We start from the raw sequence: 25,367 nt of genomic DNA on the forward strand, positions 1-25,367 counted from the left end.
ACTTACTTCCAGCCTCACATTTTGCTTATTTGAGAAACTGTTTCTACTTTGACTATATAAAATCATAATTTAAAAACTTGGTGTGTTCCAAATAAGTTGACTTCCCCATTGAATTGTATTTTTAGTAAAAATTGGTATAGAGAACTTTTTTTTTAAGACAGAATTTAGGGGGAGGCACAGTGGAATTGGCTACTATTCTGGGTGTTGTTGGGTACCTCTGTTTTGTGGGTTGTACACAGAAGCTACATTAGTAAACTGCATTATCTCTCCAGACTTGCACACAGAGGAATTTTGCACATTACCTTTAATGACTTGCTAAACAAGATATACCAGTTTCACTGATAAACAGAGGCTCAGACTAAATAGCTTCCCAAAAGTCACACAGAGGTAGAGCAGTGATTGGAATTCTGTGCTAGTTGATTACGTAGCCTGTATATTAGCTAGTCTGCCATGTTCCCTATTCAAGTTCAGTTTATTCATTTGTTCATGTAGGAAGAACGTGGAGAAAAAAATCTTAATCTTTTTTGGCCTTCTGTTTGCTTTTCTGTCATATACATATACATTATCAGATTGACTCGTTTACCTAAAATTTGATGTGTGTGCAAGAAACTGTGCTAGGAATAAGGTAATCTCACATATAAATTAACAGCAGTTCTGCAGAGAATATATGGGAGTTTGGAGGAAGCACATGAGAGAAGTAGGTGATCTGTGAAGATGCCATATAGGGCAGGCATTTGAGCTGGAACTCCCAGCAGTGGGTAGGACTTCGTTAGGCAGCAATGAAAGAAAAGCTTTCCAGGGGGCTAGCACAGCCTGAGCAACAACCCAGAGGGTGGAAGTCATGTTAGCTGCCTCTAAGTAGGAGATTATTGCACAATTTGCTGTGCGGCCAGATTTATGGACGCTGTTGAGAAGGCTGTGGGATTTGTAAATTTAAGAATTCCTCCATATCTGATATTCTAATCAGTACTCATTCTAAGTGATTATTTATTAAATTGCATAGTGTGCAAGCTCTGAGCTCTCTGTTCTGGTGCTTCAAAGGGGTCTGCCCTTCTCTTCCACAGTTCTGTATTCATCACCTATATATAATGGGTCCAAGCACAACACAAATCCAAATGTATATTGTATTTGTTTCCTGAGACTGTTGGAATAAATTACTACAAACTTGGTGGCTTATAACAGCAGGAATTTATTCTCTCACAGTTCTGGAGGCCAGAAATCTGAACTCTGTACTCCCTCTGGAGCTCGAGGGGAGAATCTGTTCTTTGACAGAGTAGCTTCTGGTGGCTGATGGCATCCCTTGGCTTGTGGCCACATCACTCCAATCTCTGCCTCTGTCTTCACATCACTCTCTCTTCTCTGTGTTTATTTTTCCTCTTCCTCTCCTGTCTGTGAAATCTCCCTCTGCCTCCATTCATAAGGAGGTTTTGATGGTACCCAGGTAATCTGGGGTTGTCTCCTCATTGCATAATTGTTAATCACATCTGCAAAGACCCTTTCTCCAAATAAGGTAATATTTACAAGTTCCAGGGGTTCGGCCTTGATATCCTTGGGTGGCTGTTATTTAGTCCACTACATACAACTTACCACAGAAATCACATGGGGTGATTCGGACACTTTCCCCCTCTTACTGGGGAGCAATACTCACTAAGGAACGTGGAATCCAGCTGGAAAGCCACTGTTGGCCAACAGCATGTCATGCTGTCTTTATTCACTCACTCAGACACTTCAGATCCAACTGTGCTGGTTGCTGGAGAGCAAGGTAAGCAGAAGCCTTCAGACAGCTGGGTGAGATCAGGGACTGCAGGAAGCACAGGGGGCACCGAGAGAAGTAAGAGTGCTTAACCCAGCCATGACTGAGCAGGGGAGGCTGTTTAGAGGAAGCAAGGCCCATTCTGGACCTGAGGAATACATAGGAGTCCCCCAAGGGATGTGTGTGTTGTAGGGAGGAAGTTGGGGACAGAAAACCTGTGCAAATGCCTGGAGGCCCAGGCAAGAGAGTGACAATGGGGACAGAAGTGAACAGGTGGATTCGGGGGCTGTCGAGAAGGCAGGCCTGGCAGGAGCTGGGGACTGATGGACCGTCCTAGAGGATGAGGGAGGAGCTGGGGGAACGCTGTCTGTTTTGGGCAGCCAGGTTCCTTCAGCCGGACAGAAGGCACAGGAGGAAGGGGCTGCTTTGTGGGGCTGGGGCAGGTAGAGACAAGATGATTGGTTTGGTTTGGGAGAGTTGTTAATACCCTAATTCGTTTCTTTTTCTTTCTCTCTCACATTAAAAACCACCATGGCCAGGATAAGGTGGTATCCTTTGCCAAGTTAGCAGTTTTCTTTGTTATTTACTCTCACTCCGAACCCTGGGACACTGCCACACAGTGATTCATATGTAAATTATTTGGAGTTAGAGTCCTGAATCACTTAACATGAATAATGGTAGATGGCTGAATAATGTAAGTTCAGAGTAGTTTGAGATAAAAGTGCCGTTCATACTGTATTGAGAGGGATTTTTTTCCTGGCAAATGTAATCTAGAGAATGTTTTTACGTATTGAATGCAGTGATTCCACGGGGGTTGCCCAAGAAATCGGAGATGACATTCGTAACGACTTTTACGGGCTACTTTTGTTTTGCTTCCAATGATAGTCCATTTAAAAAGTGGATTGTTCCTTCCTAGACAATTTTACAGGTGCCGTCAGAGGTTCAGAGACAAGGCTCCCATCTCCCACATTCCAGCAGAAACCCCCTAAGCATGTAGGACCCAGGCCATCGTGGAGGAGAGCCCAGGACCAAGCTAACGAGCCACGGCCAAGGGCGTGCTTCAGGACTTACTCAGTAGTTCAGATGTCACACTGCCGGGGGTCCTGCAGGAAACTCCACAATCAGAAAGTTCCAGAAGACTTTCTCTTGAGCCTTTATTGAGAAAGATAACTTCTGAGAGTGGTCGTCTCCCTAGGTGGTAGACATTTCATTTTAACTAGGATTTGAGAGAGCTCCTGGGGTCCTGGGGATGGGGATGATTTTACATAGGTCACTCTCAGCATCCCTACCAGAGCCCCTGAATAGAGAGAAGTTTACAGACTTCCAACTTCAGAGGCAATGGGGAAGAGTTGGGGGCAAGGGGGTGAGGGGACTGAAGTGATAGATCCATTTAGCTTTAAAATAAAATGCCCCTCTTACTGCCATGGTTGTAACTCCCATTGTCTCGGCTTCACATAGAGTGAAAGAAATGCATTTGCTCACCTTGACATGTTCACAAAAGTCCCATCTCACTCTGCTTATTAGAGTGATAAAGGTCAGACTTGGCCCAGATCATCCAGAGGCCTCAAAGGAAGTGAACCAATGACGTGGTGTTTGCTGAGTCTTTGTCCCTGTGGCCACAAGGAGTTGGCTGTCAAGCTGCTTCCCTTGGGAGGGACCAGGGGGCACTGTTTGCTGTTAGTGCTGGGGCTCTGTGACTTAGACTTAAGGAACTGGAAACAGGTAAGCGGCTCTGTCCCCAGCCTTGCAGCCCTGGTTTGTTAGGGTCTGAGATCTGGAAGCATTTGCTGAGCCCCAAGCCGGTTGGGCATAGGCTTCCCACTCCTGTTCATTAAGGGGCATAGATTCTCCTCCCTGCCAAGCCTAGTGTGATTCTGCCTGGACCCCAACTCACTGTAATACTACCTCTTGTTCCTATCTTTCCAAGGAATTAAGTACTTTCCGCTTTGCAGCTGTCATGTTCACTTTGAAAAATTCCGACTTCTACTGAAGCATTCCTTTTTAAGAGGTGATATTGTGTCATACAAAAAATGTGGGCTTGGATGTCAGAAACCTAAGTTTGCATTTTCCCTCAGAAGACTGTTCTAAGGATAAAGTGTTAAGACATCACACAGATACTTTCTTTTGCAAAGAGGCTGACAGATAACGACTAGATTCCTCGTAAATTTTCTTTTCTTTTCCTACTTCCGTTTAGCATTTGCACTGTCATTTGCCAACAGTTACCGAATGGCTTCTTGGACAAGCCACAGTGCATTCAACAATGGAGAAATGGCCCTCGTGGGCAGGAGCTTGCGCGGTTGTCAGACTGTTTGAGGTGGCTTAGAGTAAAAAGGCATGTCCACATGTGTGCATGAAGATACGTGGAGAACCTACATGACATCTTGACCTGGAGATAATTACCTTACCACTGCAGTAGAACACTGCATTTAGTGCTGGATTCATGATAGCAAAGATGAATGGGACGACACTATGAGGATGGGACACACACACACACACACACACACACACACACACACGCACACACACAGACGTATATGTATGTGTGTATTAGATAGCAAATGCTACCTCTTATATGGTAAGTTTTATGTAAAAGTTATATTTGAAAACTGAGAATGTGTCAGAGGGCAATTAGTTAATTTAACAGAGCATACCCTAAATTCAAAATAATTCATTGCTATAGCTAATAAGGATCAACACAGGTGATATTATTGAAATATTTTCATGTCTCATAGAAACAGAGCAGTAGTTGTTCCTGATTCATGTTTGGTGTATTGAAAATAACTCCTTAATACTGTGGGTAAACATTTTGCTACAGTGCTGATCCCAGCTGCATGACTCACCAGGATTGATAATCAGGTAGTATTTTCCAGGAAGTGGTTAGAGTTAAAATAAAAACAGTGGTCCCTGTGGTACTCTATGTTTCCTGATTTCTGAGATATGAGATGGTAAGGAATATCCTTCAGGCGAATGATTCCATACCCAGCCATAGAGGGAGAACTTTTTTTTTCCCCCTCAGAAATTCAGCATGAAATTCATATTCATTATTAGTAATGGTTTAAAAAAATTAATGCTCAAGTTGTATTCCATACACATGCAAATTTCCTTATATACTTGATTTTGAGTGTATACTCAAAAAATGGTTCCGGGGAGCCTGGGTGGCTCAGTCCGTTAAACACCCAACTCTTGATTTCAGTTCAGGTTGTAATCTCAGGGTCATAAGTTTGAGCCCCGTGTCGGGCTCTGCTCTGGGTATGGAGCCTCCTTAACATTCTCTCTCTCTCCCTCTCTTTTCTTTTTTTTTTTTTTTAAGATTTTATTTATTTGACAAAGATCACAAGTAGGCATTGGAAAGGAGAGAGAGAGAAAGAAACATGCTCCCTGCCGAGCAGAGAGCCCAGTACGGAACTCGATCCCAGGACCCTGGGATCATGACCTGAGCCGAAGGCAGAGGTTTAACCCACTGAGAAACCCAGGCATCCCTTTCCCTCTCTTTAAAAAAAAAAAAAAAAGTGGTTTCAGCTGACTCACAAAGCACAGTACCTTGTGCCCAAGCTTTCTCAGTCTCATGACCTATTACGGCATCAAAGGCAATAAGGAGACAAGAAGGCAGTATGTTCTGTGTGCCAGGGCAGCACCACTGAGCCCTTTCAAGGATATCTGTTCCTTTTTGTTAGTGACTGTGACATGTCAAAGTCACTATGACTTGTCCTATCACTATGGAAACCGACTCAGCCAGGACTTGTTTTGTCTCTGCAACAAGGGAGATGCTTCCTTCGGCGTCCAGTCTACAGTCGTGTATCTTCCAGAATATAGGGATAGAGCAGAGGGTTCTGTGGTTCCTGACGCACCACTCTAATCCCTTCCTTTGACAGGAGCACCTGATTGAGAATGAAGTGTCAATCCTGCGCAGGGTGAAACATCCGAATATCATCATGCTGGTTGAGGAGATGGAAACAGCTACTGAGCTCTTTCTGGTGATGGAACTGGTCAAAGTAAGAGGATGGAGAGATTTCAGCAGATTTCATTGGTGCCAAATCCCAAGACTTCTCATATTCTTGAAAGCCCTAATTGGAAACATATTTTCCTACCTTGAAACTTTTGTTATTTATAATAATTGTTTATGGACTTGTGTCATTTTTCATCTACTCTAGGGTGATGAACCTTCTTTGTTACCTTCATAGGATTGTCACTGTTGACATTCTGTTGTGTTCTTTTTTGTGTGCATCAGGGTGGAGATCTCTTTGATGCAATTACCTCTTCAACCAAGTACACTGAGAGAGATGGCAGTGCGATGGTGTACAACCTGGCCAACGCCCTCAGGTATCTTCATGGCCTCAGCATCGTGCATAGAGACATCAAGCCAGAGAACCTCTTGGTATGTCATCTCTGCTTTTTTTGTTCCAATTCATGCCTCTATTCCTTTGAAATGACATGATCATGTGCAAACAGTATTACTTCAGAGTCTGTACCAATCCTGCAATAAGGGACTGAGAGATTTTAAATTTAGAGACTCATTATGACTCAAGTCAATGACCATAAGTTATTAATGGATTTCTTGAATTGATATGCACTTCTGCATGTATTGTTTATCCGACATTAGAAAACATGTTTCCGTTTCCATTTTGATTGATACTATGCTGAATAAAGTAAGAAGAAAAATTATTTTATGAGGCAATACTTCAGAAGAATAAATTAGAGATAAAATCAGGAGCTTACAGGAGACAAATAGAATGTGATTATTTGTTTATGTTCAGGACAGAACTTTGGAAGTAATCTGGTCCGTTTATCTCAGCTTTACAGCTACAGAAATTGAGACTCAGATGCTAATTTTTCTGGCTGAAAAGTCTCATGTGTTCCATTGTTCTCCAGAAGAAAGTCTGTGGCACTCAGAGGGCTGTATAATCTGGTCCTAGTTTACATTTCCAGCCTCCTCTCCTGTTCCTGACTCTTCCCCACCCATCTATCCAGAGTGGCACTTAATCTCCATGGCGGCCGTAGTAAACACAGCTTGCTAATTGGGCCAACCTTTGTGTCCACACAGTAGAGGAATTTTAGGGAAGCTGATTAGGAACTTCGATCAGCACACCTCCCCCCCCCACCACCACCAAAACACACAGGACCATTTTTTCCTCGATTTCCACTTTTCAGGGCTGAGTATTGTCATCATTCCAGCTTAGGAGGTGGGGTTTTCTGAGTATTCTACATCATGATAATCCAAACTCTGATTTTCCCATCCCCAGACATTAGTTAAAGACTTAACTTTATCAACACCATTACATATCACTGCTTATTTCCATACTGGTCTACATTTGCAACATCCTGTCTCCTGGCAACATGGCAAACACATTCCTCTCATATGACACTGAGCAAAAGGTATGTCTTCTTTGACATCACTCCTAACTCCCAGACAGAGTCAGTCATGGCCCCCTCTCATTTCTGTTCTATGTGCCCTGGTGCGGTGAGGTTGTCATGTACTTGAGTGACTCCTTTTCTAGATAAGCACCATTAGGGGCAAGGTTTGCGTCTCCATTATTTTCATGTCGCCAGTGCCCTGGAGGCTGGACGTAGAGTAAATGGTTGGTGACTGAGCACTGATAGTCACTCAGCTAGCTAACATCTGGCACTCAGACTCAAGTCTTTGCAGCTTGTCTCATACTTGCACTGTACAAATAATTGTTGAAAGGAATATGCATTGATGTTGAGGCTTTTAGTCCATCCTGGGGACTTTCTGCTAATCCATTCTCTACTTTTGGTAATACCATTTGATGATCTGAGTATCTACTTCAAAGTATGTGAGTTTGTTTGTTTGTTTGTTTTTTCTTACTGTCTTCTGCGTTGAAGAGTTATGTTTCATGTCTAGGTTCTCTTATTGGGAAAATAAACGTCCTTTCTCTGTAAAACAAGATGTATTACAGACTTGGTTTTATGAACTCTAAGGAGGAACAGAGACAGAATTATAGACTGGGCCTCGGGATAGAAGTGAGGATATGGTGTTCTCTCCTCAAAACAGTCTTCTTGGTCATTATGACCTTACAGTGTCTGTCAGGCCCAGGCTCCTCCTGCATGGAACTGAGGCTGCCCAGGGGCTCCACAAGCAAAGGTAACAAGGCTTTGTCTGGCTGTGGCCAGACGTCAATGCCGTGGTATTAATGAGGCGGCCTCCTTTGTTTCTCGCTGCTGTCCATGGCCCACTTCACCCTGGTGGCTGTGGTTTCTGACATTTTCTGGAAATACAGAGCCACGGGTCCCTAAGGACAATCGGTTACTGTGCAGCCAGCCCACACTGCAGCGCTGATGGCTGAAGCCCGGGAGAAAGGTGACTGAGGCCTTGGCGAACTGGCCTGTAAGCTAGGGAGGGTCTGTTTCCCAGGACATCTATTCCATTCTTACTTCCCTTTTCTTCTGTTTTCCACTCACAATGTGTGGAACATCTCAGAGTCTGATACTGCCTCCCTTTCTTGTGCCACATGATGGGGACCAGGGTCTCCAACATGACCTGTCTCAGAATATAACCAGAAAATTGGAACCAACTTCCTCATCCAGTCTAACTTGCGTCAGACGAGTCTTCACCCTGTCTTCAAGACCTGCTGCAACCCCACTCTGCTACCCAAAGGGGAGGAGAAGGAAGAAGATGATAAAATGGATGTCTGGATGAGGCTAAAGTATGATAGAAAAGGGTCAGGCTTTGGAAGCCCTTAGTTGCACATCTCTAAGTAAAATATGTGCCTGCTGTTAAAAACTTAATTAGACCACTCTGCAGATTCTATATTTAGTCAGCGAGTTGGCATTATTGCCCCAGGATGAGAAAGTGCCATTGAGGCACTGAAAGTAAATACACAGAGTGACTGTCAGCCTCTTCCTACCCTAAAAACGAATGCTGTTGTTAAGCACCAGAGCATTCACACATCTGATTTGCATCCCCTTCTCCGGGAGCAGCGTCATAATTTAAAACCCTGCCAGTGGAGACGTATGGGTCGCCGTGTCAGGGAGCATGGGGGTGGCCATTAATGCTGTGAGTTACAGCCCAGTGGTGCCCTGTCAGACTTAACTATGGGAGACCAGTGATAAATTCTGCCTTTCCAGGAGTTCTGGAGACCGGGGAGAGAAGACGGTTGGTTTCTCATATTTGAAGCCCTTCTAAATCATTATGTTGATGTTTTATTTAGAGAACACGTAGCGTTCACTTTGTATGGGGATCTGCATTCCTCACATCTTCAGCTTTTGCATTCTGAACGCAGCCTCTGACAGAGCATCTCTTCCGTGTGTGGTGGGGCATTTGAGCACCGCGGTGCTGGTGTCCTGGTCATGAGGGTCAAGATTCTCTCAGCATCTGTGTGTGGGTGCAGGCTGCAGGCAGGCTTCTTCCAGGCCCACTGTCTTGCGTTCAGACCTAGAGCCAGTGCAGGATGGTGCCATGAGGTGGCAAAGGTACTGGTAGGAATCCCCACTTGATAGCTGCTCGTAACTTGAGTTCTCCGTGCCTCAGTTTCCCCATCTGTTAAACAGAGGCAACAGTTATTTTCCTGTTCACCCAAGGGGGTGACTCTGACTGAGGTCCAGTGAGATCACATGTGGGTAAAGCATTGGAATCTCTCTGGTTCTGTGAGATGTCAGTGATTGGGGAGCGAACAGAGCACTCTGCCAGAACAGGAGGCCTTTGGAGCCCCTGTACACTCGTTCGGCTCTTTCTTCAAATCAGTCTCTTAAAGCAATGCCATATGTGTGTATGTCAGTGCCAGTCTTTTAAAGTGGTGTCACAAATGTGCATCTATATGTATAGATTGATAAATATTCCTGCTTTGAAGAGCATCTCCAGCTAAGATTCTGAAATGGACTCATATTATCTTTCACATATTTGCCTCTGAATGTAGTGTTGGGAAGTGATGAATCAGATGAAGTATTATTTCAGGCTTGTCTGCTCCTTATGACACTTCTCTTTTGATGTTTAGCCAAGGAGTGCCACTTGCCCAGACATAATTCAGTGATTATGAACTGCCCAGTACCTTTCTATTTATGGTCCTGCGTCTGACTCTGAATTCCTTATAGGGAATATGAGAAATGGGGCTTTGGGGACTTCTGAGTGTCTGACAACAACCCTCAAATACCCCTAGGCGTCTGTAAATTACGTGTCTAAAGTAAACACTATTTTTCAAAAAAATGTACCTAACGAGTGTATTTTAAACTTGTAAAAACAAAATAACAATGACATTAATAAAACTTTTTTTTTTACTTCCATGATACAGGCATTTAAAATTATAATGTTGCTTAGAGTGTTCTTATCACTGCAATTACTTGGGGAATTTCTGAAGTCTGGGTTTCAGTAAATGCATCATAAATTCTAACTGTAATTCTCTATATCGGGTTGTTCTCATTAATGTTTACATTAAACATAATGGATGGAAAGTCGTCCTAAGACCCTGGCATGACTGAGAACCTGGTTTCTCTTGCTTTAGGCTAAATCATTAGTAGCTTAGAATATGCCTCTGCTGAGTTGTGGCGGACTCAGAATGATAAATATCTCTGAGGGACTCAACAGCCTCACCATTACTCCCCTGAAACTTGAAAGTCATAAAGACGTGTGCTGGGGATGTATACTTAGTACATAAATGTGGAAGCACTTACTAAAACGCTAAGGTGAAAAACATTCTTCTTAAGCTGATGAGGACATCGCAGGTAAGGAATGTCAGTGTCACGTTTTTTAAATGCCTCTACAGATTGGGTATTGGTGACATGGGGGAGCCCTGATTTTGATGCTTTTTCATGATGTCTGTGTAAATAACTCGCCCTCATTACGTATCAGACTCATGGAAGATGTTATTAACATGCTTATCTTGAAAAAACATAATTTTCTAAATTGTTCATCGTTTAGTAAGAAATGATTTGAGTGAGGATCTGGTTCAGTTCATAGTAAAATATGAGGAAAAACAAATCAAATAGAACAAAAATATAAAAGTAGAGAATGACATTACATTAGTACAGATTAGATCTCTGTAGTTATTCTCTGAAATTCACCGTTCTCAAAATAATTAATCTCAAGATGAATAGGCAAGGATGTTAAAGTTCATGCAGTTAAATCTAAAAACCATCTATTTAGAATGTAACTTTCAGACTCTGATCCCATAAGGAAAGTTCGCTTATATAGAAAATTAATTTTTCCTGATTATAGAACCAATACATGTTCATTGTAAGGGTTTTGGAAACTAGTGAAAAGTCTGTAAAGAAGAAAGCTGAAGTAAACTGCAGTGCTACCACCTAGAAATAAACTGAATATTTTGGTGTATTATACTGAATATATAATTTTGAATATTCTTTTCTTCTGTAATACAGTGAATATTTTCCGTAGGATTAGTACTTAGTTGAAATGTGCTTACTAGTGACTGTATAGTATTTTATTATAGGAATGTACCATAATTTATGAAGTCATCGTCTTGTTTGTTGTTCATGTTCTTTCCAGTTTTTGAAAACATAGATAAATTCTGGATTGGTGGCGTTGTGTGTAACCTTTGGGTTCATCTCTATTCCCTTAGGGTTGGGTCTTAAAAGCAAGGGTTATAAATAATTTTTAAGAAATTTACTTGTTGCTTAAATGTTTTCTAGAAAGATTGCTTCCCATGTAAACAAAGAGCATTCACATCTTCACCAGCATTTTTAAACCGTTTGCAATATGATATTTATTTGATCTTATTAGCCAGACCTTCTGGGAAAAGGAAGGAAGGGGAGCATTCCCTGAACCCTGATCCAAGCTTGGTCTCTTCACACCAACCCCATGGGTCAGGGACTGTTCTCATCTCTCCCAGGTGAAGAAACATGTTCAGGGAGTGGCTCACGAAGGTCACGCAACCAGGAAACAGGTGGAGTGGTTGGTTATTTAGGTTCAGGCCATCTGTTTCCAAAGTTTATTTTCTTTCTAAACTTATAAAATTTTCCCTATGAAATATTTATATTTGCCATTGACTGTCCCAAAAACAAGTCCGGATTTTATGTTCTAAGCCAAACATGGAAGTGTTTCAGTGGACACAGTAAACAGCATTTCCGAGACTCTCAAGTACCTCACACACAACAAACATGCAGCAAAGGTCAGTTACCGTTTCCAAGCTTAGAGGCCTCTCTGGCCACGTTGGGTAAGCAGCTGCCTGCACCCCAGCTGTTGTGTCAGCAGACACATACTCCTAGTTAAGGAGCTTTTAGCGAAGATGGAAGGTACTGTCTTTCTGATTTCACACAATCGTGCGAAATTTCTAAAGAAAAAATTCAGAGTTTAAAGCATCAAAAATAAATCATGGTGTTAGTATCTCAGGGAGAGATTTTTTTTTTTTTTTAGTTGATGAAGACATGTATCTGTGTTGTTTCTACCTAATTCCAAAGGCCCTTTCAGAATCATTGAGAAAAGGAGCTACTGACTGTTGGCTGGTTTCTGTTCCAGGTGTGTGAATATCCCGACGGAACCAAGTCCTTGAAACTGGGAGATTTTGGGCTTGCCACTGTGGTAGAAGGCCCTTTATATACAGTCTGTGGCACACCGACTTATGTGGCTCCAGAAATAATTGCTGAAACTGGGTAAGACTCCTGGTGGCTTTGGTTGGTACTTTCACTTTGGTGGAAAAAGGTATGTGCTGCTGCCCCAGCTACTGTGAATTCACGTGCCTCCTGGGAAGGTGGAGGGTGGGAGAGACTGTTACCTGCATCGTGACTTTGATCTCAGGAACTCAGGTTTGTGCTTCTGTATCCAGGAGCCATAGTCTTGGACTTTGGTCCCGAGGCCAGTAGTCCCCAAGATTGCAGTTAGGTTGGGAGAAAAGTAGATGCCTCTGTCCAAAGGGCAGTTAATTCCTCTACGTGAAATGAGTGCTTTGACACTGAGAAATCCCTTTTCATAACAAGGAAGCAAGTACTCCAGTAATGTGGAGGGTCTTCAAGAGTAATGTCTTTATTTCTCCTCCTCCACCCACTTTGTTTTCCCAGCTATGGCCTGAAGGTGGACATTTGGGCAGCAGGCGTGATTACATACATACTTCTCTGTGGGTTCCCACCGTTCCGAAGGTCAGTGGCTCTTTGAGTAATAATATTTGAATTGTAAACTCTCTCCCTTTGATCAGCAGGCAGCCTCATCCTGGCAATCAGGACCAGAAAGTGGTCAATAAAAATGTCAGTTAAAAATTATATAAACATACCTTTCACTTTTTATCTTAATTTACAACCAATTAATGGATATTCCTTGACCACACTTTTGATGTGAGGCCAAGGCCTTTGCATGGTGTATGGTCCTCTGAGTTTCTTACGGTCATTCTTGTGTAAAATATACCCATCATCCAATGTCTACAATTTCCATTCTCAGTCTTTTTCAAGGGTAGTAAGATTTAAAGATGCTTGTGAAGCAGTCTGATCCTTCTAGGTAAACAGAACTTTTTCCAGGTCTTAATAGTCATTTCTCCTACTTCATTTGACATCAGGTCTTCTTCTTTTTTTTTTTTTTAAACAACTCACTTTCCGAAGTGTTCAACTTAGTTCTCACAGACTCGTAGAAACAGTAAATTCTTTCTTTTAAAATTAATTTCATCTGTTTACATAATATTTAATGAAGTAGAATTACAAACGCTTTCAGCATAAATAGGCCCGGGAACAAACAGACCTACTCTTGGTAACCACATATCTCACCTGGTGGCAGGGCAGAGGTGGCCACACAGAGGTGTCAGAGTGTGGGTCAGACGGCCCAGGGCACACTCAGTTCCCCAGCAGGGTGTACACAAAGGGAGTGCAGGGCTTTGACCACAGTGCCTCTTTTGGTCTGTTCCATCTCCTCCTTTGGAGCAAATGAATGCTTTGGAAGTAGAAGTTCAACTCACAATGCAAGTATAATTTTCTTCTGAGTTTTCTTAAGCTCTCTTTCTCTTCATTTTCGTCCTCCGTTTTGTTCATTTTACAACTACTGTTGAGTAGCCGCTGTGTGCCAGACACTGTTCTAAGTGTCGGGAATCAAATGGCAAACAACGCACATTCTTTGATGTCATATTTATGGTGTGGTATTAGGTCACAAAGTTCAGTAGGTTGAATTCACTGCCCCTCCCCAACATTTTATTATAAAGCTTTGAAACACACAGGAAAGTTGGAAGGTGTATCCTTTTTAAATGGTCAGTTTTCAAATGAATTGAGCAGTTTTCTTTTTTACTAACATTACAGTAAACCCAAGACTGATGACACAGAGATGTCAGTCTCTACTTCTGAGAGCCTTATGGTGTAAAGATACCCATCACCAGAATATCGATTAAGAATACACGAAACGCATGAAGACCTGCTCCTTTGAGGGCTGGAAAGGTTAAATGAAAGAGAGATTTGAGTGGGACCTTGTCCTTGTGGCTAGGGTTGGTGGGAAGACCTTAGAATTCAGCTTTTGCTGACTAACAAACCACTCTAAAAGTTAGAGCTGTCAGTTCTGTGGACTGACTGGGCAGTTCTTCCTGTGTGGGCTGGCCAGCTGGGACTTGGAGGTTCAGTGTGGCAGCATTCACGTGCCCAGTAGTTGGCTCAGCGTCAGCAGGAGCCACAGATAAGATTCTGTCAAGTGTCCTTCAGCGTTCAGTGGCTTAGCCTTGGTTTCACATGATGGTGGCTTTATAGGCTTTATAGGATTCCCAAAAGCAGCCAAAGAGAGGGCAAGTTCATTTGTCCAACCATTTTCCAAGTCTCTGCTTGATTCACTTTTTTTTTTTTTAAGAGGTTTTATTTACTTGACAGAGAGAGATCACAAGAAGGCAGACAGAGAGAGGGGTAAGCAGGCTCTCAGCTGAGCAGAGAGCCCGATGTGGGGCTCCATCCCAGGACGCTGAGATCACAACCTGAATCACAGGCAGAGGCCTAACCCACTGAGCCACCCAGGTGCCCCTTGACTCACTTTGATGATTGATGTCCCATGGACCAAATGAAGTCACATACCTGAGTCTAGAGTAAATGTGAGAGAAGATTTAACCGGGTCTGTTCATGGAGTGGAATGATTTGTGGCCATTTTACATTTACAGTTCCATTGGATTCTGGATGGTTTGGGCGCTGACCTGTTTGAGGAACTAGTCAAGTGCAGGGGGCAATGTGTTTTGATGGCACATAATCATGGGGCCAATTATAGCAGGGTTCCCCTCCTAGGTTAACCCACCTTGGCATCAGCTGGGAAAGGGTTATCAGGGATCAGTTTAGAGGAATGTGTGCTCACAACTCCCTCTAGTGTTTCCACACCAGGGCAGTCTACGAGTTTTTTTTATTTGATTTTGCTTTTTACTTTTTAACAAAAGCGACACTGAGATGGAACAGTATGTGTCACTTGTGACTGGTTGCTCAGTGGACAGCAGCTTTTTTGTGGGAACTGGAGGTAAGTCTAGCTAATCAAAGCAGTCAAGCTGGTTACAAAAGCTGCTGACTTATATTCAGAAGCTGGTCCTGCAACCACGAGGTTAGCTGCAGCCCAAGAAAGTCTGTTCTTGGGGCCACTGACATAAAGTGATATTTGCATAACTGTACTGATAATATTGTTTTTTCTGAAACATATACTCATTCCCCAATAAGTGAACTGTGTGAACATCCTTTGTGAGATAGTTTACACAATTTCAAGTAACCTCATAGGACCTTTAACAATTTGCCATTGAAAAGAGGGAGTGTGCTCAGACTTACTGTTTTCAAGGTTTTCCTCACTGTACATTTTAAACATGCTGCACCTTGGTCTGTGGGATCTATTGTTTTAGGATTTAAAAGTGCCCTGAAAGCATCTCAGCCAGATTGTGGAGTATAAATGTGTTAATAAGTACAGTGTAGATTTCAGTGGAGTGGCTTTTACTATGTGACTATTTCGAAGGATAAATTAGCTTTCTGTTCTTCTGTTCTGTGGCCTGAAGTTCTCAAAGCGCTTGATTTCTCACTGTGGATCCTAAAAGGTGCCTTCTAATTGTCGAGACCCTGTAGGCTTGTGTTTTGTTGACTCAGACTATTTTGCCAAGCACCTAAATGACTTGCTGCAGGTCCCCTTCCAACTTTTTAGCTGTATACTAACAAAATAAAAGACATCTATATTAACAAAACCTAAGCTGTTTGGTATTCCAGAAAATAAAAGGGAGATGAGTAATAGGGACGGCTAAAAGGAACAGTTCTGGATATGGGTGATTTTAACATCTTTTTCTAACATTGTCTCCTGGGGTCCTCCCGTCTCCTAAAGATGTCTGTAAAGCCTCATTGTGTTCCTGTGTGCCTCCTTCACTCATCTGGAAGGAGACTGGAGCTGAGTTCAGTCACTAGGGAAATAACAGCGAAAAAGAAAACACATAGACACTTAGAAAGAAATGGTCTGTGTGCCGTCATAGACAAGCACTTTCCAGGACAGCAGTGGGGATCTCTTGCCTCACCGGGCTGTCTGGCCTGACTTCTCCTCAGTGTGCCCCTTGACCCAGACTTCATGGACTGGCAGAGGTCAGTTCAGCTGGGCTTGGGGAGAGGTCACGGATGTTCACAAAGCTCACAGACTCTGCAGGCATGCGCAGAGATGTTGCGAGGGCAGTCCCAGGACACTGCAATAAAACAAACACCACAGTAAAGCGAGTCCAATGAATTTTCTGGACTCCCAGTGCATATAAAGGTCATGTTTACACTGTACTGTAATCTATTAAATAGTGTGGAATAGCATTATATCTAAAAAAACAAGTCATATACCTTAATTTAAAAATGCTTTATTAAAAAAAAAACAAGGGTACCTGCCTGGCTGGCTGGCTGGCTCAGAAGGTAGAGATTACGACTCTTTATCTCAGGGGTCATGAGTTCAAGCCCCAGGCTGGGCATAGAGCCTACTTTAAAATAACAACAACAACAATAATAATAATAAAATAAAAATAATTTATTGCTAAAAAACGCTAACCATCATTTGAGCTTTAGCAGGTTGTAGTCAATGAACACAGATCACCTAACAGAATAATAATGAAACAGTGTGAAATATTGCGAGAGTTACCAAAATGTGACACAGAGACACAAAGTGAGCAAACGCCATTAGAAAGTGGTACGGATGGACTCACTCAACGCAGGGTTGCCATAAACCCTCACTGTGTAAAACATAGATGATCTGCCAAGCGCAGTAAAGTGAAGCACAGATAAAATGAGGTTTGCCTATACCCTTGTTCACTGAACAGGAGTGGGAATCATTCCATCATCAGGCAGTCCCAGAATTTGTCTCTAGGCACTGCCCTGCATGACTGACTTCTACGGACACCACAGTCACTTACTCCGAGAGGGCAGTTAGCATAACTGGGCTTATGTGGTGGAGGCTGGGGAGGGTCCCATGTGAGTACGCTGGGCAACAGGCCTCAGGGGCCCTGTTGGGAGCTCCAAAGAGAGAGGTTGCACACTTTCCAGCTGAGACTGAACGTCCAATCCTGGATTTTGACTCTAACAGCCCAGCCTGAGTTTTCCAGTAAGGCTTGGTAATGGCCTAAAAAGCTTATGACTTTGTTTTCCCGAGGCAGCTGATGCATCCACTGGGGGAGGGGGCCGGGGGGCCGGGAGGTGGCTCTGGAGCTCTGTTTTCTGTGAGTTTGGGGACATCCAGCTTCCCGAAATTTTCCCAGTAGTGTTTGCACTTATCCGCGCTCCTTCCATCGAGGGTCAGGTCCTCATTCATTCATTAGGCACCGCTGTGTGTGCAAGAGCCCCTGTGAGGGTGGGCCACTGAGGTGCGCTGTGAGGGCCGATGTCCGCCCAGAGGCAGCTGCAAGGTCTGGCCGCCTCAGCCTGTGGCAGCCCCAGTTGCCATTCTTGGATGGGCTCTTTTTTTCAGGTGGAGCTTCATTGAAAGTCAAGTTCCAGTGGGGAGCTCATTATGTCATGAATATTGTATTCAGATTCTGGACTCCTCATACCTTTTTCATCTCTTGGCTGTTGCACTGATCTTGGCTGCTTTATTGGAAAAGCAGACAGGAAGGGCAAGGAGATCTGACTCGGATTTGCTACTTTTCCACTCTGATTGCCTTGAGAGATTAAAGGAGGGCAGATGCTGAGGTGTTGTTGTTGGTTTTTTTTTTTTTTTTTTTCTGAAATAAGAATTGAGATTATTTATGGATTCCATTTTTTCTTGAATCTTTCCTCTATTTGGCAAAATATATACAACCTAAAATTTGCCAGTTTAACCATTTTTTTATAGATTTTATTTATTTATTTGACAGAGAGAGATCACAAGTAGGCAGAGAGGGAAGCAGAGGGAGAGGAGGAAGCAGGCTCCCCACTGAGCAGAGAGCCCAATGTGGGGCTTGATCCCAGGACCCTGGGATCATGACCTGAGCCGAAGGCAGAGGCTTTAACCCGCTGAGCCACCCAGGTGCCCCCATTTAAACCATTTTTAAATGTACAGCTTTAGTGGCATAAGTACATTCACAGTATTGTGGAACCATCACCACTATTTGTCTCCAAAATTACTTTGTCTTCCCAAGCTGAAACTGTACGCACTAAACAGATTCCTTGGGTCTTGGGTACTCTCTCTCCCTGATACCTAGGCCTATGGCAATGTTCTTTAGCACATTTTCTGAAAGGAAAAAATGGGTCATAACAAATGAAGTTGAGAGACTGGACTCCTCACCCTACTATTCTTGTGACCATTTTGTTGAAAAACTGTATGACGACTTTGGTTTCTCTCCCATTCTTTGTCACTGACTTAGTGAGAACAATCTCCAAGAAGATCTCTTCGACCAGATCTTGGCTGGGAAGCTGGAGTTTCCAGCCCCCTACTGGGATAACATCACAGACTCAGCAAAGGTACCCATATGGGTTTGTTCCTGTGGGTTGCTTTCTGTTGACTGGCCCTCCTCTGTTGTGTGGGGCTATTGCAGCTCTTGGTTGTGAGCTCCAGGTTTTGTCTTAAATTTTACTGTGTGTGTTTCTTCTTTAAGTTCATTCTACAGTATAGTCTCTGAAACTCTTTTAAAGATATTTTTAAAATTAACAAATAATGTATTATTTGTTTCGGGGGTACAGGTCTGTGATTCATCAGTCTTACATAATACCCAGTGTTCATTATATCATGTGCCTCCCCAATGTCCATCCCCCAGTTACCCCCATCCCTCCCCCACCACTCCCCTCCAGCAACCCTCAATTTGTTTCCTGAGATTACAATCTTTTGTGGTTTGTCTCCTTCTCTGGTTTCATCTTGTCTCATTTTTTTCCTCTCTTCCCCTATGATTCTCTCCATTGTTTCTTAAATTCCACATATCAGTGAGATCATATGATAATTGTCTTGAAACTCTTAAGCAAATTCTGAACGCTGGACTGGCTGTCTTCCCAGTTTGCCCCTGCCACCCTCCTATGTTTCTCTAAGCCCTAAACATTCATTCTTTCATTTCTTTAAGAAATATAGATTGGACAGCCATCAGAATGTGGGAACAAGACATGCCAACTTGCCAAAAAGAACGATACTGTGGGTTTTAAATTGTGGAATGATGATAATCACCAGAACTTTTAGGAGAGAACATCTTGGTTTAACGTGGACCCAGGAGAGACCTTCTCTTTTTTCGTGCTGCTGCCGCCTCGAGGCAGCCGTGTCTGTGTAACTGCCTGGTAGGCAGCAGGGGTGTAGGTGATAATAGCTTTCATGTTGAAATGGCTGAGCAGCTGTGTTGGCTGTTTCTTTGAAGTACATGGTGCAAACTCAGATCTCTGTTTATGCTGGAATCCCCCACGTCGTCTCCTCTGTGGTCTTCTTTTTCCAGGAATTAATCAGTCAGATGCTTCAGGTAAACGTCGAAGCTCGGTGTACTGCGGGAGAAATCCTGAACCACCCCTGGGTGTCAGTAAGTACCCACGTTCTCAGGGAAGGAACATCTGTAAGTTCTGTAACCATCGGTGTGCATACCGGGCCCTGCCTCCAAGTTCCACGGCAGATGAACTGGCTGTTTTCTCTCATGAGCAAGTAGCGTGCAGGTAGCTCTCTGCGAGAAAGCAGTTGGCATGAGGATCTCAGAGTATTTGACCTTGGCAAGTTACTGTCCCTTTCTGGCCCTCACCTTCGACATGTGCAAAATGAAAGAGTTGGTCGGAATGCTCTCTTTGGAGCCTTTCACCTTTTGCCTTCTGTGCTTCTGGGGTTTGAGAGTTTTCAGGATTTGCCTGGGGACGAGCGTGTTTCAGACCCTGATCCCTATGTCTTTATGGCATGTGGTCACAGGAGAGCCACAGGAGACCTCCTGCTGTGGGTAGGGAGGCTGAGACACAGCCCCTTCTGCAGCTGGGTGGAGGGGGCATGATGTCGACCAGAAATCTTTTGGGGTTGGTGGTGATTTTGGGTTTAGGGTAGATGTGATCCATGAAATGGTGCTGGTGGGAGAGTCTGTGTTTTCCTTACCCCCAGAGGCTCTGAGAGAGTGTGGTTAATGTGTGTAGCCAAGGGCTTTGGACAGCTTGTTGGGGCGGGGTGGCTCCCTGGGCCCCTCCACCATCTCTGTGGTCCCTCACATCCTGACATCAGGCTTTGGCCTCTTGGATCCTGCCAAGGGACTTGGGTCTCAACCCAATTAGCTGAGATTCCACATTTCTTTATGAGCAGTCAAGACTAACAAGTAACAGAATTCTTGATTAAAATACTAAACCCTTCATTAATATTATTGTTACAGTGGGAGGGATCTATACTAAATTCTGTGGGATTTATGCCTTGTGGTTCCCCACAAAAGTCTGAGAAGCCTAAAGAGTGTCCTCCTTCATGCTCTTGGAGACCGGAGCTCTGGAGAACAGAGCAAATGGCCTGGGGTCTTTCTGAGAACAGAGGACTGCTACACAGCAGTAATTATTTTTAGAAGGTCATGTTCCCCTAACCCTGTGGTAAAGATGGGCCCTCTCAGGAAGAGATGGTGGGGTGGGGGTGACTACTGAGGAAAACACAACTTAGGTCCGAGAATCGGAAATCATCGTATTGGATTCTTTTCTTTCCTGCAGGATGATGCCTCCCAGGAGAATAATATGCAAGCTGAAGTAACAGGTAAACTCAAACAGCACTTTAATAACGCGCTCCCCAAACAGAACAGCACCACCACCGGGGTCTCAGTTATCATGGTAAGTGGAAGGGCACCCTGTTCTGTTCTTGGAAAGTGGCAGTGTCTGGCCTGACTGCTCAGCTGACATTGAGTCTTTAGAGTGGACAGCCAAGGGCTTTTTTCCCTCTCATGGAAGTTGGCACCTTCCATGTTCTTTTCGCTTCAGGATTGGCTTGGCACATGGAGTGCCCCCATCTGGCTGACTCCTGGGCCTGGAGTCCCGGGGAGGGGTTTGTGCAGGACCAGCCAGGCCAGTCGGATGGGTTTGCGTGCAAGGAGCCCTTGGCCTTTCCCCCCCGGGCTCGGCGCCCTCCCTGGCAGCTGCTTCTGTTCTCATCTCTGCGTGGCATCCGGAGAGGGGTTCCCAAGCCTGGGTGGGTTTACAGACTGAGGACATAACTCCCTGCCTATTCGAGGCTTCAGAAATACTCTGTGAGGTAGGAATTATTCTTTGGGACCCAGGATAAGAAACAGGTAATGTTAAACAAATCCCTTTAAGAAGTCAGTGTTGTGTGGCTTTTAAAAGTACAGAACAATGTAAAAAAATATTAATTTTTTCAGAGTTAGATTTTACAAGAAGTCAGTAACAATGATCCCCATATTTTTTTCAGAACTTCCTTCTTTCCAAAGGTTTTTGAGGCAGTTTATCTAAATCCATAAACACAATAAATCAAAAGTGGCATTCAAGTAAGGGAAGTGACATTAAGGTACATTTACTGAAAGGGAAAATAAAGTCAGAAAGAATAAAATTGAGCCAGAAGTGCTGTTAACTCGCTGAACCAAGGCTGACCCCTTGCCGAGGCCGGGCCTTAAAGCCAGCTGTGAGCGTCTCCCACACTGTTGTGGTCCACTGTTGTGGGACCAGGCCCCGGTGTCAGGGGGTTGGGGGGTGAGTTCTGTTTTGCCCACGCCCCTCACAGGATCAGGGCCAGAGTGTCAGCTGTCGTGGCTTCAGACTGGGACTTTCTAAGGAGACAGGTGCCTGAGCTGTGAGCAGCTTGGCCATCCGATCACCTTGGGTGTTAGTGCTTCCCTGGGGCCAGCTGGGCACCTGACAGCCAGTGATGGGCCGTCACCGTAGTTCCAGCTTTCTAACTCGGGACAAGCCTGTCACCCTCTGGAAAGGTTCAGCTTGTTTTCTACCTGACTATAAGGAAAGCAGGGGCTTCCTCTCTAGCACATTGTAGTCTAGGAATGTTTGCTTAAGAAGATTCCGGGTCCAGATAGAAGCTTGAGGGACCCCCCCTCCCCGCCCCGATACTGCGAACAGAGAACCCTGTGGGATGTTTGGTCGTGCTTCTGGCACCTTAGCACCACTCATGGTCTGTCATGTGGCAGTCTTCTGGGCATCCTGTAACTCCCTTATTCCGCCCCTGCTAGGAAGCGTGCTCCCTCCCCGCTTCCCTTCCCCAGACAGAGCCTGAGCCTGTGGACTGGGTCTTTTGTTGTGGTGCAGGACTTTAGGGCGCTCTGTGCCACCGTCATGAGAAGGCCTCTTGAGTTGTGGTTTTCCTAGTGTTTTAGCAGCATTCTGCTGAAAGCCTGAGGTGGTCAGAGCTGTCACAGAATTACAGCTTAAACACTTGGAAAAGGACCATCTTGACTGACTCAACAGCAGGAGAGTATTTTCAGGTGGTTCTCCTATGAGAGTGAGCACTGATGGAGGGGACAGATGGCCCATTACGGCCTGGTTGCATGCCACTGGAGGGCAGCTTCTGTGAAATTTAGAAAGAAATGAAACATTAAAAATTGGTACCATTGACACATAACGAAAACCCTTAAGAAGAGTGTTTTTTAGAATCAAAATTTAATGACTATGTTAATTAAGCTTCATATTCTCCTAGAGGAAGGACTTTTACAGGACCATGTCTGGGTTTAGGGGAATTTTACCATCATTGCCTAGGTCATCTGTGGACTCGGGACCCACCCAGGAGTCATGGTCCAAGGCCTGTGGCCCACCAAGGCTCTGGAATGATCCAGCCCTTTCCCTTGTGGTCTAGTATAGGCTCCGTTCTGGATCATAATATTTAGAGCCTCTCAGAACCTGTATCTTGGGGTTTACAAATGATATTTTTCCACTTGCTGATGAAGGAGATCCCTAGTCACATTTCAAACCTCTGAGCTTTAGCTGGTTGTGTGAACGAACAACCCCTTCTTCCATCTGTAATTCCAGTGGTGACTGTGCAAGCCGCGTGTTTACATGTATGTTCAGTTGTCATTTTGAGCATGTTGGCAGGGTCCCGTCTAACCTCATGTTCCCTACACAACTCTGCAGGTTGTTAGCTCTGAGGAACTGCTGAGTGGCATTGTCACATTCAGTACCTACAGGAGAAATCAGTAAAGCTTGTCTCTGGAGGTACCAATTCTCAACGGCCAAAAAGCCGGCCTGTGAATTTTGGGCTCATTCCCAAAAGCAGTGGCAAGAAGGCCCCCATGGGGATGTCATGCGAATCCTCACCCAAGCGAGGACCTGGCCTGGGGCATGGTTGTGTGGGGGCAGCTTGCGATGCTTCTGTGTTGTCTTCCTCATCCTCTTCACCACTACTCTGTGTCTGTGTGTCCTGCCCTTAGGAACAGTTTTAAATGGTTTTTATATGAAAAATGGTGAACCACCAAGGATTCTCCCTGGTATTCATACGTTCTCATAATGAGAGTAGGTGAGGCGCTAACCTGGTTTCCTACAGATTCGGATAGTCATGATAGTGGGTATCAGTGCCGTGGGGCCGAATCCTCAGGTAACTGCTGTGTAACTTCCAGTCAGAACTGCCCTGCCTGCCCTCACTCCTAGGCCTCTCCTGCCCTAGCGCCCCACCCCAAGGCCCCACGCCTAAGGCTCCTGTGAGAAAATGATAGGGTGACAATGTAAATAACAGCAGGGGGAACAAAGTAAAGTTGACGCTCTTGTCTGCATTTTATTTGACAGTTTGATTTGACAGTTTGAGACACACTTCAGAGTTTTGCCCTTTACCCAGTTGAGACTGTGGGGAGTCCTGAAGCAGAATTCTGGTATTCAACACGCTGTGCTTAATCAGAGCCTCTCCTAATTCGCAGCCCCTCTTACATCTGCATGCCTGTCTCAGACTTCTGACACCAGCGCCCAGCTCATAGCTTCTTATGGGGCGGGTCTCCTGTACCTACTGACAGCCTTTCCAGGGAGCGCCACAGGCCCTTGGAAAACTTTAATTTAGAGCTTCACAGCTCACCATGTTGCCTGCCATCCCAGATGAAGAGCTGAAGAGGGTGGGAGGAGGACCCCAAGAGTTCTCCTGCTCAGTGCTGCTGCTTACTGGGTGAAGAAGCATCTTTTTGGGAACAACAGCCTAGGACAAGTATTCTGCAAAGGCTTTTGTTCTCTTTCTCCCAAGTACATTTCCGAAGATGCATTTTTATCAGTAAGGCAGGTGTGGAGCTAGAGCCTTTGGGGTCAGAGAAGAGATTTCTATTGGATGAGGTTTCGGTTTAAGACAGGCCTGTGGGTTTGAATAGCACGTGTATTTTCTTTGACTTGTCCTTAGGATACTTAAAAAAGGACAGTGCCTTTGTAGGGCGCCTCCTGGTTTTTCCCAGGGGCTCATCCCAGTCTCAGGGACGGGACGAGGCCATCTTGTGGCAGAAAAGGGAATTCTAAGAAACCTCCTTCCCACTGCTGCTGGCTAGCCTACTTGAGAAAGGATGAATTCACATGGCGTGGTCTCCCCACTCAGGATCATGAAGTTTCTTTCAGGGGAAATTTGGGGCTGATTTGGGCTTAATTAAAGATAGACAAAACTGTTTCAATCGTGTTGCTTCTGTTTGAAGTAAGTCTAGTTTCTGTCCCCGCTTCTCTCCTCCCTTCTCCTGCCTCTCCCGCCGCCTGCATTGCTTCCCTCTGACTAGGTCCAAGGCAATGGTATGTACTAACTGCACTGCAATGCTTTGTTCTGCTGCACACATACATGGTCTCTTGACAGGAAGAGAAAAGGAGAAATAACTGAGGAATTGTTTTCTTTGATGCAGGAGGGAGTTTGTGCTAGGAAAAAGAAAGTGAATGCTGCCTCTCTCCAAGTTCAGTGTTTTTTCCCTGAGGCGCCGCCCAGCCTCCTCTCCTACAAGGAGCTTGGAAAATTGTTCAAGAGCTGTGCTAAGTTTCTGACTTGGCTTTTCCATAGTGACCTACTCTCCAGGTCATGGAAGTTGACCTTGGAAAGTACCGACTATTCAGCTTGAGCTCAGAAGGGCCCGTGGAGTGCCCTGAAGGCAGCCACGCAAGCCCATTGTAGAAGGCCCTGTGGTTTATTCCTGTGCCCTCCAGACCTCGTAGAATGCTCAAAGACTCAGTATTACATTTCCCCCCAGGGCAGTTAGATGACAGAACACCTCCTGATCCTTGGGCCTTTTAGGTAAAGGTGCCCAAGACCTGAAAGCACCTTTGGAAACCCAGTGAGATGACAGCAGGCTGGGCTTCTCTGGAGAAGCAAGAAATGTTCAAACTGAGGCAAAGGATAACTGAAGTCTTGCCTCTCAGTCTGAGGTCACAAAAGCAAGGTGATTCCTTCATGTTTATAGCCTTTTCTGTGCTCCTGGAGGAGTTGAGCAGA

The 25,367-nt window shown here is 44.5% G+C and overlaps 1 protein-coding gene across 1 annotated transcript in view; it reads left to right on the plus strand.

Moving 5' to 3' along the window:
- DCLK2 (doublecortin like kinase 2) overlaps positions 1-25,367 on the plus strand; it is a 143,997-nt gene that overhangs the window by 116,494 nt on the left and 2,136 nt on the right. The window contains exons 9-15 of the mRNA XM_080796117.1: positions 5,626-5,745; positions 5,982-6,128; positions 12,177-12,310; positions 12,716-12,793; positions 18,427-18,523; positions 19,474-19,554; positions 20,693-20,809. Of these exons, the coding sequence (XP_080652243.1) occupies positions 5,626-5,745; positions 5,982-6,128; positions 12,177-12,310; positions 12,716-12,793; positions 18,427-18,523; positions 19,474-19,554; positions 20,693-20,809 (774 nt within the window). The remainder of the gene's footprint in view (positions 1-5,625; positions 5,746-5,981; positions 6,129-12,176; positions 12,311-12,715; positions 12,794-18,426; positions 18,524-19,473; positions 19,555-20,692; positions 20,810-25,367) is intronic.

This window comes from Martes martes (assembly GCF_963455335.1).
Source record: "Martes martes genome assembly, chromosome: 2".
In the NCBI taxonomy this organism is placed as follows: domain Eukaryota; kingdom Metazoa; phylum Chordata; class Mammalia; order Carnivora; family Mustelidae; genus Martes; species Martes martes.